General features: G+C 47.8%; 8 protein-coding genes across 8 annotated transcripts; 4 read left to right on the top strand and 4 right to left on the bottom strand.

The window, feature by feature from the left end:
• Window positions 1–29: 29 nt before the first annotated feature.
• GEA2 (Arf family guanine nucleotide exchange factor GEA2) lies at window positions 30–4,211 on the bottom strand (the record flags this gene model as incomplete). Its single annotated transcript, NM_210154.2, has 1 exon — window positions 30–4,211. The coding sequence occupies one exon, from the start codon at window positions 4,209–4,211 to the stop codon at window positions 30–32; it is 4,182 nt and encodes a 1,393-aa protein (NP_984800.2).
• Window positions 4,212–4,444: 233 nt separating this feature from the next.
• Window positions 4,445–5,596, top strand: CPR7 (peptidylprolyl isomerase CPR7; the record flags this gene model as incomplete). The annotated part of the gene is made up of 1 exon (NM_210153.1): window positions 4,445–5,596. The coding sequence occupies one exon, from the start codon at window positions 4,445–4,447 to the stop codon at window positions 5,594–5,596; it is 1,152 nt and encodes a 383-aa protein (NP_984799.1).
• Window positions 5,597–5,671: 75 nt separating this feature from the next.
• On the bottom strand, window positions 5,672–9,613 carry RAV1 (Rav1p; the record flags this gene model as incomplete). The annotated part of the gene is made up of 1 exon (NM_210152.2): window positions 5,672–9,613. One exon carries the CDS (start codon window positions 9,611–9,613, stop codon window positions 5,672–5,674), a length of 3,942 nt encoding a protein of 1,313 aa, NP_984798.2.
• A 179-nt stretch (window positions 9,614–9,792) lies between these two features.
• Window positions 9,793–10,119, top strand: PET191 (Pet191p; the record flags this gene model as incomplete). Its single annotated transcript, NM_210151.1, has 1 exon — window positions 9,793–10,119. One exon carries the CDS (start codon window positions 9,793–9,795, stop codon window positions 10,117–10,119), a length of 327 nt encoding a protein of 108 aa, NP_984797.1.
• Window positions 10,120–10,411: 292 nt separating this feature from the next.
• RAD26 (DNA-dependent ATPase RAD26) lies at window positions 10,412–13,489 on the top strand (the record flags this gene model as incomplete). Its single annotated transcript, NM_210150.2, has 1 exon — window positions 10,412–13,489. One exon carries the CDS (start codon window positions 10,412–10,414, stop codon window positions 13,487–13,489), a length of 3,078 nt encoding a protein of 1,025 aa, NP_984796.2.
• A 217-nt stretch (window positions 13,490–13,706) lies between these two features.
• Window positions 13,707–15,779, top strand: AGOS_AEL066C (uncharacterized protein; the record flags this gene model as incomplete). The annotated part of the gene is made up of 1 exon (NM_210149.2): window positions 13,707–15,779. The coding sequence occupies one exon, from the start codon at window positions 13,707–13,709 to the stop codon at window positions 15,777–15,779; it is 2,073 nt and encodes a 690-aa protein (NP_984795.2).
• A 420-nt stretch (window positions 15,780–16,199) lies between these two features.
• RIP1 (ubiquinol--cytochrome-c reductase catalytic subunit RIP1) lies at window positions 16,200–16,838 on the bottom strand (the record flags this gene model as incomplete). Its single annotated transcript, NM_210148.1, has 1 exon — window positions 16,200–16,838. One exon carries the CDS (start codon window positions 16,836–16,838, stop codon window positions 16,200–16,202), a length of 639 nt encoding a protein of 212 aa, NP_984794.1.
• A 340-nt stretch (window positions 16,839–17,178) lies between these two features.
• Window positions 17,179–19,698, bottom strand: HUL4 (putative E3 ubiquitin-protein ligase HUL4; the record flags this gene model as incomplete). Its single annotated transcript, NM_210147.1, has 1 exon — window positions 17,179–19,698. The coding sequence occupies one exon, from the start codon at window positions 19,696–19,698 to the stop codon at window positions 17,179–17,181; it is 2,520 nt and encodes an 839-aa protein (NP_984793.1).
• Window positions 19,699–19,811: the final 113 nt, after the last annotated feature.

Genomic DNA, 19,811 nt, shown 5'->3' with positions numbered 1-19,811 from the left:
TATTATCTTTGATATATATCATTATCTAATCACTTTTCCTCTACTGGACCTGGCGCTTCTTCCATAGAAGTTTCTTTGTTATCCGCAACTGTATGAGGTCTAGATGGTCCGTTAATATTTTTCTCGATCTCTTTTTTAGCAGTGATCAGTTCCTGCAGCTTCTGCTCCATGGTCGGGTTCTCCACATATTTATTAAACATGTTTTGCACCTTCATATAAGTGTCATTAGTTGTTTTGCCACATTCCAAGTAGTAAAGATATATTCTGGATAAAGTAGACATAATATCCAACAATGGTAATGCATTGATATTTTTGCTGTTATCGATGAGGGGGAATAAGCCATGTTCAAACAATTCTGATACCGTTATAGTGTCATTCGATACCAAAATACCCTTGGTCATTGCATCCTCTAATGAAGATAGGGCATAGAGGCGCAGCTGGTACGATGGATTCAAACATTGATGCGCCAAGGCCTGGATCAAGGCCACAATCTCGGTTTTAGTTAGATTTGTCCTGACTTTTATTAGCTGAGAAGTTAAATTGATAGACTTCAAAGAGAGGTCGACAATTTCCTGATAGGGATTCTCTTTCTCGACCGCACGACCACTTTTAACCAATCGGTCAAATTCTTCTTCCCATCGTCCTCCAACAGCACCAGTTGATGATATTTCATCCAACAAACCAAGCATCCACATAAAGTTTTCGTCGGTTATCAAACCCTGGTTTGTTATAATGAAGTTATCCAAGAAGTTGTACACGGCCAGAGTACATTTCTTTAATGGGGCATATCTTCGCAGTAGCTTCCAGAAACCTTCATTGGCCAAGAGTTCACTTGTAAATGCATCTTGTTGAGATAATGACAATAAACTGTTCAATACACTCATTCCAGGGTCAGACTCGAAGAATTCACTGTCATATATTTCATTGTTAAACAACATCTCCTTATCAATAAGGCTGATGATAGCTTCGGGGGTCTCAAGCTGCTTTATCACAAAAATATTGTAACTTAACAAACGTTGACGGAACGCCTTTGATATTCCATTTATTTCTGCAAATATCTTCAATTGCGTCAATATCTGTCTACCTGTTGACTTATTCTGACAGCGAACCAACATGGATATTGCCAATTCGCATAAAAAGAGAATTTCCTGCTCGAAGAATCTTGAATTATCACCATTTTTTTCTAACTTCACAGCCCCTAGGATATGGGAGATCAATTCAGCCTCCGTTTCCTGAGAGGCGCCAAGAATAGACGATATTAATTGACTGTTTTCTATGGTCTCCATCCCTTTCACGGACCAAGCTATTTCTTCTTCAGTAGGCTCCTCGTCTCCCTTCAAGTATGAAGCAAATGTAGACAGCAACCCTTTGGTAAATTTGGTTTTGTTGATATTATATTCTGCAGACGGTTTCGGCAATGGTCCCAATGCTAACTCTCTTTGTACTTGCGGACACAGATCTGGTGGAATCACTAGTCCCTCGTAGAGCACTAGCAAAATATTTAATAGTTGGACCCAGATCTCTTTACTAATGGTATTTTTACCGGTATTCCCCAGAATTCGGGAGAGTACCACTGTTGCTAATTGTCCCTTGAAATCCTGCCCAAGTCTTACGGATTGACTGGAAACAGTGATTACTTCCATAGTATCTTCAAGGTGTATTAGCACAACTGGTACATCATTAAAGTCATATAATTTTCTCGCGTTTTTAGTTTCACCGGTCAATGTTGTAAACTTGATAGTTTCGGTCAAAATTCCATTGTAAAGTTTTGTAAATCCAAAGAAGGATGCTAGTTGAGAACATTTGTCGATTGTAGACAACATCCTTGTGCTAATATTATCATCGGATGCAACGGCAAATATCTTAAACAAGGTCGAAACAATCTGTGAGCCGACATTTTGAAAAATTGCTCTGTCAAAATGCAACGTGTATGCAGGATCCATATCTTCAATTGAGTTATGGCGAGGTGTATTTAGCTCAGTGAGTACAGTGTTAGAGGATATCAAATTATTCCAAACGTCGTCAAACCAGCCATCGCTACCGTGGTGTTCCTCTGGCATTACAATTTCTTTATCCCTGATAGAATAGTAAGTCCTCTCCATGTACCACATTGGGAAATCCTTCTGATTGTTGCATCCCTTCAAATTGTAGGTATAATCGTCTAGAGTCATGTGCTTTTTGACTTGCGGATTGTGTAGATCTGTGTTTAGCAGAATAATCGAGTAACTTAAAATGAAAACGGAGTCTGAGTCTGGCTGTACCGTACTATAATCGTCTTCAATATCTTTCCCGGCCTTGGACTCGTCGTAATGCTGGCTTGACACATATTTGGCAGAGAAAGCTTCAACGATTCGTTCGATTTGCTGGGATTCACCAGGTAACCGAAACTTTGTTAATAAAATCCGAAGAGCTTCATCTACACGGAGGTTTTCAAAATCGAATAGGTCAATGAATTTCCGCAGTAAGGAAACTTTATCTGGACTTGCAAGATATTCACCTACTGTTTTCTTATTCAAACGGGTATTGTTTTCAAATAAAAAGGAAGCAATATCACTTTCATCTTCGGACTTGATAAAGTTTTTCTCAATAAGAAGGGGTATCCCGACCTTCGGTTTCTTATTGAATTCTTCAACACAACGGATGAATTCGTTTTTGCGTTCTCGCTGTACCAATATATCAACCTGCAAATCGGAGTCGAATTTTTCACCCGATCTCTGCACGTTGGCGTGCATATCATCTATCAAAGATATGAAACCCTCTAGGCAGATTGGAGGTACGCTATCCGCTGTTATCAAAGCCGACTCAGGCAAGGCTAGCTTCGTCAACTTCTTGAGGAAATTGATCGCTAGATCTGACCTTTCAAGATCACAGTCATAGTTGATAAATATTGACGTGAAAAAGGATGGCGATCTCGTCCACAGAATAGATATTTGTTCAACTAACAACTCTTTAACTGCGGAAGGCCTAATCTTATTGTCATTGCCCTTTTTCTCATCTAAGAGAATGGAAAAGATGGTTTTTAAAGTCAGTTCAATTTGACTCTGTAGACAGTCACCCAAAATAATAGTTAGGGTCGTGAAGAGTTGCAATGCAGCTTGAAGAAGGGATAGTTTATCCGTGTTTTGAATCAAGTATAATATATTTTTGAAGATCGGGTCGGATACCAGACTAAACAGACGAGGATGCTTGGGGAATAAGTCTCCTGCCAGTTCAACTGTCATGTTCAGTAGATGCAGCCCAAATACCTTGGTGGAGTTATTCTGCTTATGAGAATTCTCTATTACTATCAAGGATATTAATATGCCCAGATAGTCTTTGACCACAGGTAGACCGTAATTTTCCTCCAGAGTAGTGTCATCGACTGGCGCGTCTTCATGCTTCTTAGCCTCTGTGGCGACAAGCGTGCCATTCTCAACACTCACATCCGTCGTGGCCCTTGGCATGGTCCCGATGATGTCCTCTTTTAGGAGGGCAGTCGCAAAACTCTCGTCGTTGATGTACTTTTCAGTATTCGTAGGCTCAATCGCTCTCAACTTCGCCAGCAGCTTCACCGTAATAGACATCATGCTCATCTCGGCCGCCTTACGCAACACCTCCGTCCGTCGCTTATTGCAGGCAAGCGACATCACGGTCTGTATGACGTCACTCATCAGCGAATCCGACAAGACATCCCCGCAAGACGATACCACAATCGTCTCGATCAGCGACAATACCTTCAGCAGAACCGAGTCATCCGAAGTCTGCTCAGAGCCCTCAAATCGGCAATGTGTCAACGAGTGCACTGTCTGGCGGAAGGCAGCCACGTAGTTCTTGGAGTGCTCGTTCAATATGTTGTACCTAAAAATCTTGTGGATCGAGTCCAGGGCAAGTGAAGTGATGTAGCCCGATGTCGACGCAGTGCTGATCACAAGCAGAAACGGCTGCAACACTGTCAATGCATCGACTTCATCCAGAGTCTTGAGGTTGTTCAGCATCAGCCGCAGTTGAATGAACCCCGACAGCAGGGGATCGTTAGTTTTGCTCGCCAAGTTGCTGAACGCATCCGCCAGAGAATCATCCTGGTTGCTGAATATGTCGCTCCCGCCGCCTAATAGAGCTGCCACCCCTAGTTGTGAAGTGTAGCGTGTGTATTTTCTCATTGCCGTGGATAGCGTGATGCATTCCTTAATGACAATCGTCACAGGATTCACTGCCACATCTTGTCGAGCCATCCTAGCTGTATAGGAGTCCCCAATACCTCAAACTGCGACCACTTCGCTTTACCCTGTTGTTTGTTGATGTCAGGTACTCATGATAACAACGCCATGACCGGTCTTTTGCCACCTGGTCAACCTAACGTAAATAACGATTTATAGATCTTCGAGCTTTTGCCTCGAACGATGATCATTGCACACCGGTAAGCTGGCGAGTCAGAGAGCCAATCGGGGGATTTAGAGCCGCAAGCATGTCTGGTGTCACTAGGGTTTACATTGATATTGAAATCGGTGGTTGTAAAAGTGGGAGGATTGTGTTCGAGCTGTTCCAGGACAAGGCGCCACTGAGTGCACAGAACTTTAAGCAACTATGTTGCGGAGGGATCGAGTTAGACGGGAAGCATGTGAGTTTCCGGGGCAATCGGTTCCATAGGGTGATCAAAAACTTCATGGTTCAGGCCGGCGACATCATGTACGGTATGGAGGGAGCTGATGAGGAGAACCTGGGGAAGGGCGGCTGTTCTATCTACAGCCAGCAGGACGAAGAAGGGCCATGCCGCGGGGCATTTGCCGACGAGAACACTGGGGAGTTTTCCGAGCCGTTCCTACTGGCGATGGCTAACATGGGAGCGCCGGATAGCAACAGCTCGCAGTTTTTCATCACGACGACGGCCGCGCCACACTTAAACGGCAAGCACTCTATATTTGGGCAAGTGATCCATGGGAAGGCTGTTGTGCGGGAAATAGAAAAGGAGGCCGTCGACTCCGATGGAGTACCAGAGAAGGCTGTGAGGATAGCTGGCTGTGGCGAATGGACTCAAGACATGCCGGTGCCTCTGTACAATGCATGCAACGATCCAATTGGAGGGGATATATACGAAGAGTATCCTACGGACAACACTCTCTTTGGGGGCGAAGAATTTGGCAAGGCATACGCCGCGGCTGTCTTGATCAAGGAGTCTGGCACGCAGCTCTTAAAGCGAAAGGACTTCCAGAACGCGTTCTTCAAATACAGAAAATCTCTGAATTATGTTAATGAATATATTCCAGATGTGGACATTGATGCTGAGCAATTTGAGAAGTTCAACGTGCTAAAGCAGAAACTTTATCTGAATATGACGCTCGCGTTGTTCAATATGGGCAGTTATGATAGCGCAATCAGCTATACCAACTACGTGCTGGAAATGGACCGTGTTCCGAGTATGGATCTTGCGAAAGCGTACTACAGGCGTGGCAATTGCTATCTAGCTAAGAACCTTCTGGAGGAAGCGCTGTCGAATTATAAGCGATGCAAGGAGCATAACTCAGACGAGGCTGTGGATATGAAGATTGCTTCCGTCGAGTCCAAGTTAGCTGCGAGACTAGAGAAGACGAAGAAAAGCATCTCGAAATTCTTCCAGTAATCCAGCGAAAATGTAGATATATTACATATACTGTATCATATAGTCTTTAGGTATTCAGAAGGGCGTTCAGTGGCTTTACATAAAGTCATCCAACAGATTTCTGACTTTAGGGACTTTGACGGGAGGGTGGCCAGAAGTGCCTTTCATTTTGTTTTGTGTATGCGTGCTGTAGCCCGACGATAATGCGTCAGGAGTTTCTTCCCACAGCTCCTGAGCCTCCGGCACGGAAGAGCGCGCTCTATATGAATCTACATTCATAAAATCGTCGAGCATGTTCCTTGGTGTTGCTGTGTCTGTATAACCTGAACGGTTTTCTGATTTGTCGAAGAGACTCGATGGCGAGTCGAATGTTCTATTGCCAAAAGATCCCGGTGCCCTTTCGCTAAAGTGTAGTTGGCTACTTGACCAAGAAGGTGCGTTACTCCTGTCATCTGCGTTACCCTTTGCGTTTGCGGTGAATTTCCAATTCCTTAACAGTGAGAGTGATAAGTAGTCACATCCCATTCGTCTATAAATGTCAGCCACCTTGTTCATGAGCAAATATTCCTCCTGTTCGTTGGAATCCCAACGTGTGCTGTTCTTACATGTGCTTTTCAATCTGATCCAAGAATACAAGTGCAATAAAGCGGGGTCTTCCATCAAAAACGACTTATTGATGGGGCTTTTATCGTGGAATGCGTGTTCCGACTGCTCATGGACATATCTTCCCAGGAGTGCTTTTATCGCTAGGTTCTCATTTTTTAGTCTCCAGTAGACATAACTCATAGTCCATATATCATTATCTACCACTGCGCCGGGAAGAACATGGTTGGTTAGAAGATGGTGGAGCTCTGGACTGCTATCACCTGAATAGACCCTGCAAACACCAATTGCCAGGTCTAAGTCTTCCAATTTCCGAACCAAGACATTAACCGCATCCTTCAATGAGTCAGCCAACAGAAAGAAGCAAGCAGAATCTAAGTAGCGATGCTTACTGGCCAGGACAAAGGCATTTTTCAATGCTGCTGTCCTCCACCGCGCTTGGGTAAAATCATGTTCTAGGAAATTGAGCATCTTGGCTTGTTCTGGATGCCTAGCTGCAACTCTCCACAGGCTTAGTAGGATCTTTTTCTTCTTCAAAGCCAGATAAAATATCGCGCATGCACTTGGATCCCTTCTGTCATTCTTGGTGAACTCATAACGCGCCAAAGACTCAAAAATACGTACCAGCCCATCTTGTTTCACCCAATAGCATACCTTGTACTCCCTTAACCTCGCGGTAGAAGTGATATCTGCGAAAACTAGACTCTGGAGTAAGTGCTTGTTCTCTGAATGAACGGCCCACATTACATCTCTCATAGTAACAGAGGACTGCGTCATCTTGTGTGAAAGAAACAATTTCATGCCCAAGATGAATTTCAGACCACTGGAATCCACTATTGAATTATTCTTCTCTACGCTCTCGATCGCCTCTAAAACAGTAATCAAAGTTATCTGCTGGTGACGGGTGAGATAAGGAAGTGGAAATTTCGTTAGTTTCTCACGCAATAGAGCAGACAGTGCAATGTTATATGACGAGTATGGCTCCGGGTGATGGTCAAAAATATAATTCTCGTCATCTGGTAGTAGAAATTTGTGATATGGGATGCATAGACTAGATGGTAAGGGTTCAGTCACATCCGGATTGTACTCCCTCTCTCTGATTTGCAAGAACAAGTTCAAAATGATTTCTTTGACCAAGTTTAGCTTCCCAAAATACAACGCTTGTATGAGGAATTGGGGATGATAAACCGGTAGGGGTCCATTCAAAACGCTCGTCAAATGAAGAAGGTCATTAGACGTGATACACCGGGATCCAATAGACTGAAGTGTAAAAGAGTCAGTCAGATCCAGCTGTTTATCTTCCACAAATAGTTGGTTTCCAGAAGCGACGACTATAGTCCCATCTTTCATCCAAGTAGAATCTCCAATTTCATGTGTGGTGTGCTTTGTTATATCGAGCCGCTTGATGGGCAGGAATGTCGGAAGTTTATTTGTATAGTCATACCTCTGCTGGGTAAGGAGTAACACATGGCTATTGAATCCAATTGATATAATACTTTGCCCTGAGTTGGTGCTGGTCCAATCTATATCGCGCACGGTATCCTGAAACAAGTGCGTATATTCCAAAACTCCTCGTTTTAAGTCCCAAATTGTTATTTCCTTTTTTGTTGAGTCTATTACACAGGTCTTGTTTATTGAAGAACCAGCAATTAGTGAACAGTCTTCGATATTCGTATCAAGGATATGGGTTAGCATCCATTGAACCCTGGATAAATCGCTCGCAACGACAGCTTTATACGTTCGGATCGTACCAGTCCTCGTAATCAAGGTAATCAGATCACGGTCACCACCAGAGCTGGGCTGCACCGGGTCTATTGTCGATGCCCTGTATATCATATCCTCGCCTTCCAAATCAATGCTGCCCGATTCAACCGGTTTAATCTCATTCGGAGTTGCCAGGAAGGCATCAACATGCCCTGAATCGTACAGCAGAGTAATAAAGTGGCGCTCGTGGTGATGTTTTTTTTCGGGAGTATTGGACATAAGAATTGGATACCCACGACTTTTAGAGATTGTTACTTCAGCGAGCAGGTGAGCTCGCTGTGAGCTATTAGCAGAGCAACCCCAAGCCTGCAGCTTGAACGATTTCAAAAACGTGATAACGAGAGCTCCTTTTTCGTGCACTAGTGCCAAGTGAATTGGAGAATCAGTCTCTATGATATTTTGCATCTGTAGAGACACGCCTGCGTGGAGATTCTGGGGGATCCATATAGCGTTCTCATGGAATCGGCTTATGGTGAGAATCGCCTCCCCGTCACTGCTGCGCCACAGCCGCTGTATTGATTTGCTGTGGCCGGTAAACCTATGTTCTAAAATATCACCCAGCGAAGTCGGACGGGCTAGTTTGTCCAGCGGCAAGAGGACGTGTTTGATACTGCCACGAAGATCATGGATCACCAGGGAGAGCTGACCACCAGACGCCTCGTAGATCTGTGGCTCACAGAAGTAAAGCACCTGCGGTGGGGACTCAAACCATTCGGAAAGAAGATCGATGGTGAGCAAAGGCTTCGTGCTGGCCATCCGCGGGGGATCTTGTGATAAGTGTTCCAATGCGAGCATTCGCAGCCTGCCGCTCCTGCTAACTAAGCCCACCAGCTCCGGCTGCTGGCTTGCCAGGTACTGGAGCAGTTCGGAGCGCCGCTTCGTGGGCAGCGCTGCGGCCAGCAGCCTGCTATCCAGAATCACCACAAAGCGCTCCTGTGCTTTCCTGTCCAGCTCGACCGTACCCCAATCTTGCGCATTGTTCTTGTTCTCCATCTCGTAATTGGACCAAATGCGCAGCTTGGAATCCGTGCCCAGCACGTACAGTATCTTGCAGTGGCTGGGTTCCTCACTGCGTCTCCACCGCAGCATCGTCACGCTCCCGCCATGCGGGATCACCGTGAGGTCAAACTCCGCCTGCTCAGCAGCGTTGCTCAGCCGGCGCCACACCTTCACCCGCGCGTCGTGTTTACCCACGGTCGCTATATACTCCGCGTCCTCGGTGACCGCGCAGTTGTATACCGGCGCCGGCTGCCGCTGCGACCACAGCAGGTGTTTGTTAAACGTCCCCAGCCCTGCGCGGATCCTCCAGAGAGACATATACGACGACGCGACCACCAGCTCCGTCTTTCCCACCCAGCGGACGCAGTTCACCTGCGAGTCGTCATGGTAGAATTGCCCGTGTTCCGCCCACCGGTGCTCTCTGAGCTCATATTCCGGCCCGTACACGTAAACTGTGTTGCCAACCGCTACTGCCAGGTTCCCCGTCTGCTCGCAAATGTCCACAGCTGTCGCATCCTTCTCAAAGTATATGGTCTGCAGCCTGCTGAACCGGTTGGACATAATTATTAAGTTGTTGCCAGAACAGTATGCAATAATCGTCCTGTTATTCCAGCATTTCTGGCATACCGTGTGCAAGCTACTATTGGGCTGTCCTGGTAAGAAGTTCAGCATCGTCAGCAGCGTTCAGCTCACTCTCTGGCCAACAGTGATGAAGACTAGAAACCTACCTTGCGAGCCTTAGCCAAATGTATGAAAAAATCGGGAGCCTCATCCTACCCTTCTTTAGCACTTCATCAAGCTACAGTCCAGCTGAGTAACGAAGCCAAAGCGAGGCCAGAGAGCAGCACATCATGGGGGCCAGTTGCAAGGACCAGCGGAAAGCAGTGGCTATATGTCTCCAACGCTCGCCATGCGTGATGATCGAGCGGAACACACCCAAGAAATGTCTTGAGGACCCAGAACTGCGCAAGCAAATGCCAGACCTGTGCATCGCGCAGATGCGGTCGTTTCTGGAGTGCAAGCGTGGGATGGTGGACATGACCAAGCGGTTCCGCGGAAACGGCGCGATGTCGACGGGGCGCTACGACCAGCAGTACGAGAACCTGTCCACCGGGAACTTCAACGCACGGGCAGAGATGCAGAAGCTCGAGGAGCTCGACGAGAGCAACAAGACGTAAGGAGGGTCGAGGTGGAACGCGCACACGACGCCTGGGAACACACATGTACATAGAGGTCTGGCGGCCACGGCGAGCGGAGCTGGCCCGAAGCCGCGCTGTCTTATTAGTTATATATATATAACGCCTTAGCAAGAACGTGGAGTGCAGAGGGCCCTGGGCGGCTCGCCCAGGGCTTGTTTCTGTCGAGAGCCGTCCTGCTGGTTTTATTTGTCGTTCGGCCGTCACATGCCTTTTCGCCATTACACCTAGATCATCACGGTTGTTGAACGACGGAAACGTTGAGAAGCCACAGATGAGTGCGGATGATGAGCTGGGGGAACTGGGGCTCGAAGTAGTCCCACATAGCGAGCTGGAGCAGCAGATAGAGTCGAATGCGCAGACGCTTTTGGATCAAAAGCAGTATAAATTGGAACAGGACCGTTTAGAACGGTATGAGGAGAAACTGAAGGTGCTGCGTCAGCAGCAGAGCAGCTTGGGCCGCAAGTTACGTGCGGCGACTCGCATCAGCGTGCGAAAGAAGCTACAGGAGCAGCTTGATCGGCTCGAGGCGGAGGACCTTCCGCCGGTGCTGCAGGATATTAGAGATATTAAAAGAAGACTACGGGAGATTGGCCAGGACCAGAAGACAGATGAGCCGAGGAGCGGCGGAGTGCGTCAAGCAGGGGAGTCCGAAAAAGATTACCTCGTCAGAACTGGCCGCCTGACCGCATTTGGCAACCGCACGGAGTTCACTTTGGCCGATGACAGCACTCGCGCAGACAATAGACAGGCCTCGCACGGCGAAGAGGACGGCGCCGACGCTACGCCGGAGAGCGTGCCGTTCCCCTACACCGACGAGGAAGACAATTCTGATTCCGATTCATCGGGCGCTTCCGCGGAGGGGACAGCAGACGCTGCTGAGGATGACGGCAACGAACTCCACTACCAAAGGCGACTATCGGGATGGCTCGAGCAACGAAAAAGAAGCCGCGGACACGACCCTCATCCTGGCATTCCCGAGTGGGAGAAACCACACCCGACCCTGCCGGACGCCAAGCTGTATGACGACTTCAAAATACCCGCTGACATTTTTGACAAATTGTTCAGCTACCAGAAGACATGTGTGCAGTGGCTGTACGAACTACACCAGCAGAATTGTGGAGGTATCGTCGGCGATGAAATGGGGCTCGGCAAGACCATCCAGATCGTGTCCTTTCTGGCATCTCTGCACCATTCCGGCAAGCTGAAGGGACCTGTCCTTGTGGTATGCCCAGCGACTGTTATGAAACAGTGGTGCAGTGAGTTTCAGACCTGGTGGCCACCCTTCAGGGCGGTGATTCTGCATTCGATCGGGGCCGGAATGATAACTAGGAAGAAAATGACAGAGGAGCAGCTAGAGGAGCTGTTGATGCGTGATGAGAGTAATGAATTTTCCTACGAGCAGTACGCCAATCTCGGACGCACAAAGAAACAGCTCGAGGCCAGACGAGGCATCGAAAGTCTGGTACAAAAAGTGGTCGACGACGGTCACATTCTGATCACCACATATTTAGGGCTACAAATTCATTCTGACTTGTTGCTACATGTGAACTGGGATTACGCCGTCTTGGATGAAGGCCACAAGATACGCAACCCAGACGCTGGGATCTCCCTAACATGCAAGAGACTAAGAACACCCCACCGCATTATACTTTCGGGTACGCCAATACAGAACAACCTCACGGAGCTCTGGAGTCTTTTTGACTTCATATTCCCCGGAAAGCTTGGCACACTGCCTGTCTTCCAACAGCAGTTTGCTAACCCCATCAACGCGGGCGGCTATGCTAATGCGACCAATATACAGGTCCAGACCGGCTATAAGTGCGCGGTGGCACTCAGAGACCTCATTTCCCCATACTTACTGCGACGAGTCAAGAATGATGTTGCCAAGGATTTGCCCAAGAAGAATGAGTTTGTCTTATTTTGCAAGATGACGCAATTCCAGAAGGAGAAGTACCTGCAATTTCTAAACTCGGAGGATATGATAAAAATCAAGAATGGCAGGAGGCAGGTGCTGTACGGCATCGACATTCTGCGCAAGATCTGTAACCATCCCGACCTCCTGGAGCGCGACTTCAGGAAGCACGAACCATCGTTCGGCGACCCCAGGAGGTCCGGCAAAATGACGGTGATCAAGCAGCTACTGCTCACCTGGAAGAAGCAGGGCCACAAGGCCCTGCTCTTCACCCAGTCCAGGCAGATGCTCGACATCCTGGAGGCCTACATCTCGCACAAAGATCCCGAGCTGGCAGGCCTACAGTACCTCCGGATGGACGGAACCACAAACATCGCACACCGGCAGGCCCTCGTGGACCGTTTCAACAACGGCCCGTACCACCTCTTTCTTCTGACCACCCGCGTGGGGGGCCTCGGCGTCAACCTCACGGGCGCGAACAGAATCATCATCTTCGACCCCGACTGGAACCCCTCCACGGACCTGCAGGCCCGCGAGCGCGCCTGGCGCATAGGCCAGAAGCGCGACGTGACTATCTACCTGCTCATGGTCGCCGGCTCCATCGAGGAGAAGATATACCACCGCCAGATCTTCAAGCAGTTTCTCACCAACAAGGTCCTCAGCGACCCCAAGCAGAAGCGCTTCTTCAAGATGAACGAGCTGCACGACCTCTTCTCCTTCGGCCCGGGCGCCGCCAGCGACTCCTTTGCCTCTGAGATCGAGCAGCAGACCGCCTCCCTCCGCCGCCAGCCGGCCGCCCACGGCACCGACGACTACGACTCCGTCCAGCGTTTCGAGGGCGTCTCCAAGCTGGAGGGCTTCTTCAACGCCAAGGACCGCGCCGACCGCGAGAAGGACGAGGACGCCCGTCTGATGGACGGCCTGCTTGGCGGCGGCAGCCTCGCCACCGCCGTCCACCACGACTCCGTCGTCCAGGCCCACGCCACGCCCTCCGACGACATCATCGCCCGCGAGGCCGCCCTGGTCGCCCGCAACGCCCTCGCCGCCCTGCGGAAGTCCCGCGCCCTGACCAAAAACTACGATGTCAGCACGCCTACATGGACGGGCAAGTTCGGCCAGGCTGGTAGAGTCAAAAAGAAGCGCCGCCAACCTGCCACCAGCTCCGCGGCTATCATTACAGCTTTAGGGAACCCGCCTCCGGCAACTACGCCCGCATCCACAATGTCCGAGGAGCACGCCCGGTCTTTGGCGCAGATGCGTGATTTCCTCCAGGCTCAACCCGGCTATTTTTCCACATCGGTGGCACTCATAGAACACACCGGACTGAAAATCTTAACTAAACAGGACCTGACACAGACGAGGGCCCTATTAAGAACTATTGCTACTTTTGACAAGACTCGATCAGGCTGGATTTTAAAGGAAGAGTTCCGTGACTAATTCCTTCTTTGTTACCACAGGCGCTAACGGCTGTCGTTCTCCGTCACGCGCATGCAAGCGGCTGTTACCGCCGGACACAAAACAAGATATACTTTACAGATTACAGGCTGGCAAAGATTATATTTATATCTGTATCTATAGGAATTCGTTATTCGTTGGAGAGGCAGAGCGGTACGGAAACCGCCCAGCTAACAGTCGGGACCCCAGCAGCATACCTATGACGGATAGATCAGGAATAAGCGACTCCGCGAAAACTCCTCTGAGAAAGCCGAAAAATCTCGTCCTCTGCTTCGATGGCACCGACCAGAACTTCGGTCCGGACCCGTTCACGAATGTGTTGAAGATCTTCCGCATGCTAGAAAGCAACGACGACTCGATCCAGATGTGCTACTACCAGCCCGGGATCGGGACCAGCATGAGCGTGAGGGGAGGGGACAAGAGCAGCACGCGATGCGCCCTGGAAAATACGTTTGATTCAATGTTTGCCTTCAGCTTGGACCACCACATTATATCCGCGTATCTCTTCCTCGTGCAGTACTACGAATTGGACGACAAGATAATCATGTTCGGCTTCAGCAGGGGTGCATTTATTGCCAGGGTCCTTACTGGGATGTTGGAGCGGGTTGGAATCCTAAAGCGCGGGTTGGAAAACATAGTTCCGATGGCGTGGAAGATCTACGCGGCGTGGGAATACGCCTGCCAGCCGAGCCAGCCGGACTATACGACCACGCTTATCGATGAATTTAGAAATACCTTCGCGAGAAACATTCCTATTCGCGTTCACTTCGAGGGCCTCTTTGATTCGGTCAATTCATGCGGCATTATTAGAGATAGACTCTTTCCTTACACATCGAGAAGCGGCATAGTCGACCACGTGCGACATGCGTGCAGCGTGGATGAACGACGGGGTAAGTTCAAACAGCAAAGCTTTTCGCCTAACCCATACACACAGAAGTTGTTTTCCTTTGTGTATCGGAACTACATGATTGAGCCGCAACACTACTCCCCCCTCCAGTACGGCTACACCGATAGCGAGCGGTTCTCGAACCCCTTCATAAACTCGACTCTAGTGCGGACCAGTAGTATCCCACAACTCACCGATCGCAGTCCCGATGCTGGCCTCTTCGCCGATGGTATGAAGCCAGATTCCGATTCGGCGGCAGTGTTGTTAAGGAATGTGGCGGATTACTTGGAGGGGGTAGGACAGGAAACCCAAGGCTCCTGGTTCAGAAGGCGGTTGAGTTCGCTTTCTAAACAGCGTGTGGAGGGTGTCTTTCAGCATTATTCTCCCGGCAATGAATCTTCAGACCGAAGTACTTTTGTCTCTTCTGATTTGGTGGAGAAGTGGTTTCCCGGCGATCACTCTGACGTCGGTGGTGGCTGGGCACCCGACATCGAAACAGAACAGTTTCTCAGCAATCTTTCTTTGCGATGGATGCTTTCGGAAGCGATCAAACATGGAGTTCACTTCAAGAAGGGCATTATTCATCAATTTGCCAATACTTACGACTCCTCAAGTAGTGTTCTCTCTGCGAGCCACGATATGCTAAGTTTGAAAAAAGGCCAATTTACCATGCAAAGCCCATTCACTAACAGCAGCAACCCGTCCAAGGTGGATTTGGATAAATTCCATGGGCTGCTAAAGGTGCCGCGGAAGGTATCCAGTATGCTTCGTGTCTTTAAGAAGAAATCCGGCTCTACCTTGCAGAGTGCAAGCAGTCTCGGCCACTCTCCCAGGGCCTTCCCTCCGAGATGTATAATCCGGCCAGCAAAGAACGATGGACATGGAACAAAGAGTATATTTCAGGTCATTGCCTGGTGGATAGTGGAAATGATGTTCATCGGCATAAGGATTGAAGATAAAAATTGCCAATGGAAAAACGTTTATGTGCCTAACCTTGGTAGACATAGGAACATCCCGGCATATGGTGAACTACATTGGTCTGTATACTGGAGGTGCAAATATGTGGGCGACTACAGGCCCAAAAACTTGCCCCCATACGCAGAGAAGTTAATAGAACATTATATCGGAGTATCATTAAACAACGGTAAGGAACACAGACGGAAGAAGATGGCTAGCAGCATACCATCAAAACAAGTTTCTTACCCCACTCAAGAATCTTCGCCTCTCCTCTCTCCCGCTGGCAATTTTACATGTGCCAGGAGCTCTCTTGAAGTAGATATACTAGCACAGGCCGATGAGGATAGGATAAGGAAATGGATTGCCGAAGACTGGCGCAACGTCCCAGATGAGTTGCATGAACTTTTGCAAAGGAACCCAGATTTATAGGCCTGTAGCTACCGTTCGTCACCTTAACCCTCCGTAATATGTGTACATACATGGAATTCTTTTAGATCATGATTTTCTTTTTATATATACACATGGACAGAATGATGTATGTATAAATAAGGTTCAGCCTCCTCCATGATTAGAAGCAGGACGAGAGAACCTTGAGCTTTACACAGGCAATTACTTGCTGATGCAGGAATTACTCTTAGTTTTAATTTGGAATATGTTCATTTTTTAAAAAAATAAATAGATGCGTTAAGATTCCGACCCATGTTGAATGAGATATGAAGTTGATAGTATTGGCAACAGTGGAAACAGTAGGTTCCTTCCAGAACTGCACTCATATGATGCAGCTTTCGGTGGAGTGTATTATCTTCGATTTATAAATAGTGTGTCGTCTCAGAAATAGCCAGGCAATGTTTAACCGATAATCAACTTTTCACCATCGAAGTCGTAAGCTGGAATCTCCAGGTTCAATGGGGCTGGGCCTCTTCTGATTCTACCGGAAATATCGTAGTGGGAACCGTGGCATGGGCAGAACCAGCCACCAAAGTCACCGGCCTCGCCAATAGGCACACAACCCAAGTGAGTGCAAATACCCAGCATCACCAGCCACTCAGGCTTCTTCACTCTGTCCGCATCGGTCTGTGGGTCCTTCAAAGAGGACATTTGCACACCGTTAGCCTCGTCGATTTCTGATGCTGTTCTGTGACGAATGAACACAGGCTTACCTTGCCACTTGACAACCACGTTCTTACCCTCGGGAATGGAGGCTAGGTTCACCTCAACCTTGGCCATGGCAAGCACATCGGCAGACGCGGACATCGAGCTGATAAACGTGTCCACGGTAGACTTCGCACCAGCAGACGACAACAAGCCCAGCGACCCAACCATGAAGTATGCGTACGACCGGCCCTTGTTGCTGTCGTTCTTCTCCTTCAAGTAGTCGCTGAAGTCTGGTGTTCTGTAGGTCGACTTAGCGGCCACGGACGAGCAGGAGAGCAATCTCGCTTGCGAAGCGGCTCTCAAAGCAGTCACAGAGTTTCTTAGACCCAACATATCTTTGGCGGTATCAACAACGAGTAGAGGCTACTTGGAAGCTGGGAAAGGGATATTCGCTTCTGAAACTTTCACTGTTCGTGGAGCTACACTCGTCAACGGACAAATCTTCAGCCCGAGAGCCGTCCTTGCAAAGTTCCATCTCTGCCGAAATTTCCATGCAATGCGCGGCAACTTTTCTCGTGATATGATTGGTTCGTCCAAAATTACTTTACACGTGTATATCACGTGATAAAGGCCTTCCTCTCCGGACGCTGACACCTCAGTGACAGCTGCCAGAAGAAGCATCGGATAGCACTGGCCGCAGGAGGGGTTCTACCTAGGTTACATATCACGCATCTTACCGAAAGCCGTATCCTTGTGACTCTTCAAGCGCAATTATAAGCTTATTACGCAAGGTTTCCTTGTCCTTGTACTCGTGAAGACAGATTTCATTGAAGCAGGTGTGAGATAGTGGCAACCTGTCTGCCCCAGAGCGGATGCGTGAAATTCGAAATGGAATAGTCGTTACACCGGTGGCAGGTACGCGATCGGACCCGGTGACGAAGTGCAAAAGCTTGCGTTGCTGCGGGTACTCCATCTCTGAGAGTATCTCCCAGAACCACTGTACCACAGGGCTATTATCATCAAAGCCACCCTGGTAACGGGTGACGCTGCGCAACATACTGACGTCAAGACTCTGCTCGTTGCTGCCGCACACTAGCTGTTCGAGTTCTTCGGAGCCGAATAGACGGAAGGAATTGCCCTCGATGACGTGGAAGAAGCCATTCCGAAAGCTTTCAAAACCTGGGGCAATTGAGCGGTTGAGATAGAAGTCCATCCATAGTCTGAAGTACTCGTGTTTGTTTTCGCGGGTAACGGCCTGTGTGGAGCCATCTGGACAAAGTTGCCTGTAATGTATTTTTGATTCATCGAAACGGTCAGGAAAGCATGTTTCGAAAGTAAGTGCAAAGATATCTTCGAAGTCTTCTCCATCATATTCAAGCATCTTTAGCATATTTGTGCCGGTTTCTGGGTACAATTCTAAAAAGTCGTTCACGGAGAGTACCTCTCCGCAGATCTTTTTGTAGAAAGCTCTGGGAAACTTGAGATCTAATATTGTGGAGTTATAGATTGCTAAGCCTAGGACAACACCAAATAGGTAGTATAACTCGCTGCTGCTACCCTCTCCCTGTAGTAGCTCGTGTTCGATTGACTCCATGATTGAAAACCAGCATAGTCTACTCTCTGGTACATAAACAAATAGACCGTTGTTGGGATTGAACAAGTCCCTTGTTAGTAATAAGAACCACTCTTTACGTAATCCTCCAGCGTCTATGCCAGGCTCATTCACGAATTCAATTCTTAATGATTTTTTAAGGTCCTTCTGTTGGTTTTGGATGCTCCGAAGAGAATCGGTTGTAACAAATTCTCTTCGGACTCGTATCTTTAGATAGACATCAACCACTTGTTTTCTGTCTAGCGCCTTTAAAAAGGCCTGCTCGGCGCTGTATTCCATGAGTCTCCTTGTCTCATACTCTAAAATGGAGATTTTCATACCCAAAGAAAACAAAAAGGGGCATTGGCATATCGTGAATTGCACCGGGCTGTAGCGTGGCCCAGAACTCCCGCTATTTTCTTTCTCATGACTAGCTGAAAGTTTGCTTAGATCTTGCCAAAGCTCAAAGTCTCTCTTGTAGTCGACAAAATCGATCATAGTGTTATAAAAGTTCGACACAGGGCACTTGTAAGCCGACTGATTGGCCACATAGAGACAGAGGAGTAGTCTGGCGCCCGTCTTGATATGCCACTCATTTCCATAGTCTTCAGGGCTAAACCTATAATTTAGTGCAAGGATATCCTTACTATTAGCGCTTGAAGTCATCGGTCTGACTATGCCGCCAAAGAAAATATTCATATTGGTATGCACCAATTTCTTCGCACTTCCCTGGTTTAAAGAGGGATTAAGTTTCTCTGAGTGTTCGAAGTCCTCTAGCTGAGGGCTATATTTGCCATTGTTTGTCTCTTTGCCTATTGTATGAAGTATCCTCGCGAAGTGGAAAGTGATGTACATGTTCACTAATTCAACCTTCGATGCAAAAATATCCTTCTGCATATACTTTAAGAAATGTACTAGTTCTTTTGCGCTGGCCTCGTCCAAGCATGACATGTATCCGACAGCTTTTTTGAGCACCTCATATGATATAGCCCGGAAGTGTGGTGTATTGCATCGAGCTTCGGCATTCGCTAGGGTCTGTTTAAAAATAGGCACTTCCAATATGATAAGAATCCATCTAAATAATCCGATACGCTTGTATTTCGGGTTTGTAGGTGTCGGAGTATTAAGAGCAACGTGGGGACGTTTCAACAATTCATTGCAAGCAACCAAAAATGAATAAAAGGGTTTTTTAGTGGGTAATTCCATTAAAATTCTGTAAAATTCCTTTACTTGATCATAATCTAACATCTCTCTCGGATTGCTGCTTTCAAAAGATGCGTTTAATGGAAAGATAGTGACCATGCGCGTGGCAATATAATCCTCAAGAAGATGAAAAACTTCGTGTTTCCTGAGACGTTTCTCGTCCTTATCAAGTTCCCGATAAGTGTTGTTACAGGAGCTAAGTAATTCACGCATATCATCTAGATCGAACAATTCCGTCTTATCTTGCGTGAATGCAGTCCCCTGTAACACCACTGTCACGTAGCAAACTGAGCACCTGAATTTGCTGATGTTCTTTGGGTGCTGAAGAATTGTGCCGCAGCAGCAGCAACTTGATGTTACGAATTCATTGTTCGGCTCGAAAGACGGAGCTGTACTGTTAGATATGATTTGTATTTTGTGACGGTCCTTGCTGTTTATGTTTCTGCTGAAAAAGCTCATCGCCTTATACTAACGTTTCCCTGATATCTCAGCAACTTCAATCGATAAGAATTAGCACTTCTTTACTAAACTGTGAGTTATACATCGATTGCCAACTTTTGGATATTACCATG

The sequence above is a fragment of the Eremothecium gossypii genome, chromosome V (genome assembly GCF_000091025.4).
Source record: "Eremothecium gossypii ATCC 10895 chromosome V, complete sequence".
Classification (NCBI taxonomy): Eukaryota; Fungi; Ascomycota; class Saccharomycetes; order Saccharomycetales; family Saccharomycetaceae; genus Eremothecium; species Eremothecium gossypii.
Note: the sequence above shows the minus strand (reverse complement) of the source record. Positions and strands in the feature narration are given on the sequence as shown.